The sequence below is a fragment of the Panicum virgatum genome, chromosome 8K (assembly GCF_016808335.1).
Source record: "Panicum virgatum strain AP13 chromosome 8K, P.virgatum_v5, whole genome shotgun sequence".
NCBI classification, from domain to species: domain Eukaryota; kingdom Viridiplantae; phylum Streptophyta; class Magnoliopsida; order Poales; family Poaceae; genus Panicum; species Panicum virgatum.
Genome location: NC_053143.1, coordinates 43,090,639 through 43,098,252, shown reverse-complemented (window position 1 = coordinate 43,098,252; position 7,614 = coordinate 43,090,639). Strand labels below are relative to the sequence as shown.

The following is a 7,614-nucleotide window of genomic DNA, read 5'->3' as shown; positions in this document are numbered from 1 at the left end:
CCGTTAGCAGCTTGAGGCAGAGGTGACATTTGATGAACCAAGTTGAGATGATGGTAGGTGGCAGAGCCTGCATTTGCATTTTTTCTCTTTCTCTAATGTTTGTCACCATTAATTCGAGCCGGTCACTAAATTCATGGTTGCTGACTTGCTTGTTGTTTTGCTTAGTAGTTGTTTATTTTGCCTACTTTTGCAAAAGAAAAAAAAACGAACCACGGGAGAGAGTTCCTCCGAGCTTTGTTCTAAGAAAGTGTCGAGGAGCTTCGAGCCTATACTTTTTAAATAAAAAGAAAAAGGATGGCACGCGTATACCTGAAATATAAGGATCCCATATAGTATTCGATCGACAAACCTATAGTTCACCGGCACAATATAACGGGTTAAAAGAGGCATCTTGGCAAGAAATGATGGCATCCTATCAGGACAGACTGCCGGTGGGCTGACTGCAATCGCATCCATACGCGTTTACTCTCGTTAGAGCAACTCCAATAGGGCTGCTAAATTTGGATAAGCAAATGTCTATTTAAAATCTCACTTCTAAATTTTACTCATCTAAATATGGACCTCCACTCCAGCAGTCTAAGTAAAATGGGCTTCCATTTTTTCAACTGACAACTGGGCCCCACCTGTCATTCTCCACTCCCAGTCGCACTCGTCCGCGCATCGCGTCTGCACCGCGCCGCCGCGCCTGTCGGCTCCTGCCCGCCCCACCACCGCCGTCCGGTGCTGACCCTGTGCTCCAGCTCCTCTCCCGTCAGCGCGGACGCTGCTGCTGCGAGCTGGATCTCGTGGCACGGGGGATGGCGCCGTCCTCGGCGGGCTCCCACGTGGGCCTCTCCATCGCCGCCACCGCCATGGCGCTCTCTGGCACGCTCGTCTTCTACTCCCTGGCGCCACCGCCATGGTGCCGCCGCCCTACTCGTCACTATGTTCTACTCCACGGAGCCGGCGGAGCCTGTTCTTCCCCATGGATTCTCACTCACACCCACCTGTGAGCCCCCCTCTCTCTCCTCACGCACGCCGGCGGAGCTCCTCCCTTCCACGCCGGCCGGAGCCCCGCCCCTCGGCGTCGGCCGCCGCGGCCGCCCCTCCCCTCCGCATCGGCTTGCTACAGCGCACAGGGCCCTCGCCGGCAACCCGTGCACCTCCTCACCCTGGACCCATGCCGGCGGCCGTCGCTTGTCCATGCCGACCGGCACGGCCTCTTCCCTCCGCGCCGGACCTGCGCGGGCCGGCACCCCCGCGCCTCCACGCTGGCCTCGCCATTCCTCCGCTCGTTAGCCCGGTGAGGGGAGCCACCACGGCTGCCCGAGAGAGAGGAGGGGGAGGCTAGCCGCCACCGCCATGGCGCTCTCTGGCACGCCGGGGACAAGGGGGAGAACTCCGAGAAGGCCTCCATCGTGGGATTGGAAGGCCCACTGGCGAACCGGGATGAAGAAAATGAAAAACAAAAGATAAATCATTGGGCCCACAGTTGGCAGCCCAAATAGAGGGCCACCAAATTGGGGGTGGGGGGAGAAATTTGGAAGGCCTACAAAAATGGCATTCCATCTGAAAGGCCTGCTAGAGATCAATTTTTTGCACCCATCGAACAAATATGGAGATGGAAGCCCATTTAACAGCTCTACTAGAGTTGCTCTTATTACTCTGATGATGCAAACGACCATCATTCTGCAGTTGCTCGCAAATAAACCTCAGACGCACAACATGCAGCGTGACATCCACAGTCACAGGCTCACAGCAGCCAGGGCAATCATTCAGCGGTCCCTGCCTCTCTTGTGCTCGCTGATGCTGACGGACATTTCTGCCCACGATCTGGTGTCTTTGAAGCAAGGCACTTCACATGCCATGAATCTCCTCTACGATGCTGCAGAGGAACTTCCCAATCACTTGGAGGTTAGAAGCGGCATCTACTAGTGGGATTTCAGGATGATCGTACAGTGTGCTGGAGATAGATTGTAGAAATCCGTATTATTCGATACTCGTATTCGAATCAGTAAGTTTGGTAAAGATATTTGCACGGGCGGGCCCAGCTTTTGACAAAGACTAGGGCCAAAATTCAGCGACCAAAACTCAGCTACAAACATATCTGAACTTTTTTTTTGGCCAAAACAAGGTGGGGGGTTGATGGCTCCGGCAGGTCCGCCACTGGATATTTGTACTATATTGACGAATAGGATGCCAATATAGATAATCCAGATTTTTTTTTTCAAATACGAATATTGATCTATCCGAAACCTCAATACGGATGTGGATAATAATCCAAATATGTAGAAGTAGTTTTGTAAAATACAAATGTGGGTAGAATAATGTTATAATATTTTCTGGTGTTCTGTCACATAATTCTTTGGATCTTACCTTTTTCTTTTGTTATTTTGCAAGATATGGCATACATTGTAGCAAACAAAAAAATTCTAACCTTTCCATATCTCATATGCAAATACGCATTCTCATAGGCATGTATAGTGCTATTGGACAAACATGTTTTTTTTTTCTTGACCAACGAAATAGGACAGCAAAGGAGATCCGCGGAGGGGCAGAGATGACATTTGAGGTGTCAAAGATTCAAGGGAAATCTTGTGCTCGCTGATCCATCGTGCAGTGCAGTTCAAGACTTCAAGTCCTGCACTGAAAGTCTGAAACCATATGCTTCCGTTTCAGATTTGCATCCGTGGCTCGCAGTCACAATCGCATCTGTCTGGATGGGCTGCTGAATGTGAACTTGGGAATCCTGAACCTGAATCCTTCGTGCGCTGCATGTGGATAACTCAGGGTAACAATGATACATAGTCAGTTTGAATGCTGATTTAGAATGCGCACTTCCATGCTGTTTTCGCCTGAAAATATTGATATGGTTCATCCATCAGTTTAGCTTCTAACATCCTCCATGACCATGGAAGCTCTAAACTCTTCTGTGTTCAGCACAAGGGAAGTATAATAAGTTCAGGTAACCAGACCTAGTAGGTAAACTACCACCCATTAACCCGGCTTTCACTTTTTTTTTTATAACAGCTCTCACGTTAAAAAAAAACACGGCCCGGGAGGGGGGGGGGGTGCGGCGTGAAACGGCCCCACCGTATTTCATTAAAAGGAAGCGACCACGGCTTCTCCGACCGCGGAAAAAACCCCCGAACTCTGGGTCATGCCCACAAGGGTCATGCCTTGCGGCGAGCACAACAAGAGATATTTTTTTACCCCTGCACTGCCTGTCGAAAAATCCGTCGGCCGGCAGGCAGGGGGTGCTACTTGAGCCCTGCTAGCCAGTCGGGCTGCAGGCTCGTTCGCTATATTGCCCCTGTGTTACGAGTCAATCAGTGTGCACAATATCGCTTCCCCTTTGCTCATTTTTCCCAAAAAAAGAAGAGCACAATTGCTTGATTAAATTCTGATCGATGGCAGTAACACAAATTTCAACATCGTAACCCAACTATCAACCACTAGAACACGCTTCATTCTTCGAAAATATAAGTTTGATGAGGCTGCAAATGGTCCGCGACAGTTTCAAATGGTGACATATCCTATCAGAACAGACTGCCGGTGCGTCATAATTAAGCGTACAATTTGCAAGGTCCTTTGGCCCTCATTCGTACACTGATGCATCAACCTTCATTCTGCAGTTGCTTCAAACGCAAACATCAGACTATCACTCATATCCAGCGTGACATCACTGTGTACGGCCACAGCATCCAGGCCAATCATTCGGCGATCCCTGCTTCTGTTGTGCTTGCTGACGGACAATTCTAGCCCCCCAGGGTAAACAACATGATTACCTCGTGCCGCACCAGACGAAACCGACGAGGGGCAGAGTTGACATTTGATAACCTGCCTCCAGGTGCCAGTTGAGTGTGCAACATACTAGTACAAACTACAAATGTTTCTCATGTCAGCTGCAACTCACCTTGAAAGGCTTTTTATCTCTTTCCACTAGCATTTATCACCGTAAAAACCTGACTCGACTCATGATTCATGAAGCTCTCAGAGTCTCTGACCAGAAGTGTTTGCACAACAAGAATCAGATAAAATCTCATATTTGACGCCGTGCAAGTTTGCTCCCTTCAATTTTTATATTCAGATTGGTTGGAATACAGACACAGTTTTCAGGCAGCCTTGCAACATAAACAAAACAAACACTAAAGGCGGTGGCAGCAAGAACAAACCCATCCTGCCACCTTCAACAAATCCATGGAAACACAGTCAATCCGCCAATCCGCGTCAGCTTGCCGTCGCCTTGCCGGCAACTTTCTGGGCGATCCAGCCCAGGCCGTCGTACAGGCCCTCGCCGGTGATGGCGCACGAGGCCTGGATGTGCCAGTCATGGTTCTTTATGCTGTGAAGGGAGAGGGCATCGGTGATCTCGGCGGGGGACATGGCGTCCTTAAGGTCCTGCTTGTTCGCAAACACGAGAACCACCGCACCCTCCAGATCTGCGTGTTGGAGCAACCGGAAGAGCTCGTCCTTGATGATGTTGATCCGAGCGCGGTCGGTGCTGTCAATTACTACGATGACAGCATGAGTTCCTCGGTAGTATGTTGCCCATGAAGTTCGTAAACTCTCTTGTCCACCTAGATCCCACACCTGGTGCAATCAAGCATAATGTTAGTACTAACAATGCATTCACAAACCCAAAGAATGTATCGGGTCATGGGTCGTTCTTCAGCAAAAGATGCAATCATTTGGACACTATCCTAATATGGAAGTACAATTCTTATAATTGGCAAAGCACCGGAAAATGAGCTTGTTTCCAAGTGAAACATTGTATTGGCCGCTAGCAGTTTTGCACACAATGCTAGTACTCGTAACACTGATATTGCATTATTGCTAAGAAACAAAAGGTAAAGATATGTTCAACCTGTAGCATGAAAAAAAACCCCCCCAAAGATGTTGATACTACATAAGTAACATGATAAACATCGCCACTCACAAGATCACACAACTTGCAGCAAAAAATATCTTTCCATGAGGCAAGTGTATATTGTACACAAGTCCTGTCCCAAGCATATTTAAATTGCAGGATTCTATGGCATCTTCTTTTAGCAACAACCCAAAACAGACGTTTTTGTTTCCTTCAAGAAAGCATTAAGTAAATGATTGTCTCCATTATAAAGCGCAAATACTACCCATAAAGTGGTAGTTTGGTACGAGTTGTCCATTGTCCGGGAATCGAATCTTTTAATTTATTTTTGCACTCAAGCAGTCAACAGAATAGATTCTCCAATTTAAAGTATGATTACAGAAACCACAATTTTGTTAGCAGTTATGATATACATTTTGTTAGCACAGGCCACCAAGTACACTTTAGTCAAAGGAAACTAAAACTTCTGGAGAGTATCCTGAAGACTCAAATCTTCTAAAGCAAGCATGGGGTAAAATTCTATTTTTGCCCCTTTTTGATACAGTTCAATTGATTGCTAAACACACTGTACAAGGAAGATCAGTTTAATATTTCAAATTGAACTGTTCTTTACCCAGAGCTGTATCCCCTCCACCGACCTAGAGCTGTATCCCCTCCACTGGAAATAGCAGAAATATTCAAAGCCCCATAAACCTCAAAGATGAAGGCTGAGAGAGTACAACAACAACAACAACAAAAAGAGATTAAATACACTAGTCAAGAACTTGAGGTTGAACTCACTACAGTGTGTTACCCAACCAAATATGGCATGACAATATTCATTTCTTTAGGTACCATAATATGTGTTAAAGAAACAAGAAAGATCTGTCTGCTTGAGCCAGAACAGAAACTAGAATCCAAGTTGGAATAATTCCCACAACAAAACAGAGAAACACCGTTGTTCTTTGTGTATACCTCCTAGCTACCACATGTGAACTAAATGGTTTCCAGCGAACAGATCATTTACTCATAACCACTCGATACTAAGAGTTGATGGATCCATTCGCATTTGGTATTCACCACGGGCATCATACCGACACACAAGCTAAGCAGATCTCAGGTACTGCATTATTCATCCTACACGATGAATTCCTGATGTGCTCCCTGTAAGCCTGTAACACAACCTCAAATACCCACAATGGCTATGAACCGAGCTCTATTCAGATCAACACAGGTGGCTTTGCAGTCACGTGATAATTGTTACAGAAGCTTTATTTGATCTCATCAAATGAGCTGTTACAAATGGAGGCCATGAAACATAGTTAAGGCCATGGTTAAGGCTAGGCTAACAGCCATGGTTAAGGCTATGCTAACAGCCATTTCATGGCAATAAATCATCTTTATTGCTGCTGTTACAAGAGTTACAATTCCTGAAGTTAGTGACATTGTAAATCTCCCTATATATTGTAATCCTTGAGATCAATGGAATTGGACTTTTTACCACACATTTTGTCTACACAAAATTCTTCTAACAATAATCTCCCTGCAGTTCAGGAAATCTCAATCTTCCTAGGAATTGGACATCAAGGGATGTAAATAAAAAAAAAAGGCGCAAAATTTCACCTTTCCCCTCCACCTCTAGAGCATAGATCTTAAGCCTAACGGACAAACGCGCCTCCGGCTCTACCGCGTCGCTCGATCCGGCGTCGACCGTGGCGCGGAGCAAGCTAGCCGCGGCAGCGAATCCAGCCTAATATCCGTGCTCCGCGGCCCGGACGGGGGAGCAAGGGAGGAGAGGGGGGAGAGGGAGGGAAGCTGGCTGACCTCGAAGCGCAGGTTCTTGAAGACGACCTCCTCGACGTTGCTGCCGATGGTGGGCGCGGCGGTGACGGCCTCGCCGAGGTGGAGCTTGTAGAGCGTGGTGGTCTTGCCAGCGTTGTCGAGCCCCACCACGACGAGCTTGTACTCCCGCGCCGGGAACATCAGGAACCACACGCGCGACATCCACGCGCCCATCCTCGCTCGCCGCTCCTCCTCCCCCGCGCCGGGGCAAATCTGAATCTTGCGCGCGCGCGCGCGCCGGCGGCCGGTCGGTCGGTTGCAGGGTGGATAGGGGATCGGGGTGCTTGGGGAACGGATCGATCGGCGATCGATCGCTCGATCTCTCGGGGGTGCGGGTCGGAGGAGGGGACAAGGCGTCGCCGGGGAAGGAGGAGGTGGAGGAGGAAGGAATCGATTGACGCGTCGTCGCCTGCCCGGACGAGCGGTTGGATGGATGGGGATATTCGTGCTCCGTCCGTGAAAGGAAGGTTCGTCGGCCGCTGGGAGAGGGAAGAGCGCGTGCTGCCGGGCCGGGCCGGGCCGGGCCGGTGTCTTTCTTTTCTTTTCTTCCTTATTTTAGATTATTATTACCAGCATATCATTATATGATCATTATGTTGTGCATCATGAAAAAAAAAGAGAATACTATTCATGTTGAATGAAAGACCTGAATCTACTACACAAGCTGCGGGGGAAGTCGCCCGTTTCAGAATCTCCATATATGCGGACAATGCGGTGATCTTCGCAAGACCAGACAACTTGGATATCCAAAATTTAGCGAGCATCCTCGACAACTTCGGAGAGGTTACAGGTCTAAGGACCAACCTGCTGAAAACAAGTGTCACACCTATCTGCTGCGACAAAATTGACCTAGAAGATGTTCTATCCGGCTTCCCAGTCGTGCGAACCAGTTTCCCCATCAAGTACACGGGCCTACCGCTTGCGGTAAGGAGACCGCGGAAGAT

At 48.4% G+C, this 7,614-nt stretch overlaps 1 protein-coding gene across 1 annotated transcript; it reads right to left on the bottom strand.

The window, feature by feature from the left end:
- Positions 1-4,009: 4,009 nt before the first annotated feature.
- Positions 4,010-7,146, bottom strand: LOC120644771 (ADP-ribosylation factor-like protein 5). The gene is made up of 2 exons (XM_039921479.1): positions 6,653-7,146; positions 4,010-4,572 (listed from the first exon to the last, which is right to left on the bottom strand). The coding sequence occupies exons 1-2, from the start codon at positions 6,842-6,844 to the stop codon at positions 4,210-4,212; spliced, it is 555 nt and encodes a 184-aa protein (XP_039777413.1). The 5' UTR covers positions 6,845-7,146; the 3' UTR covers positions 4,010-4,209.
- Positions 7,147-7,614: the final 468 nt, after the last annotated feature.

Bases quoted from the DNA above. Each gene is read 5' to 3' on its own strand.
- LOC120644771 (XM_039921479.1), bottom strand. From the start codon at position 6,844: ATGGGCGCGTGGATGTCGCGCGTGTGGTTCCTGATGTTCCCGGCGCGG. The intron at 4,573-6,652 runs GTCAGCCAGCTT...TGATTGCACCAG, and splicing joins TCAAGAACCTGCGCTTCGAG to GTGTGGGATCTAGGTGGACA.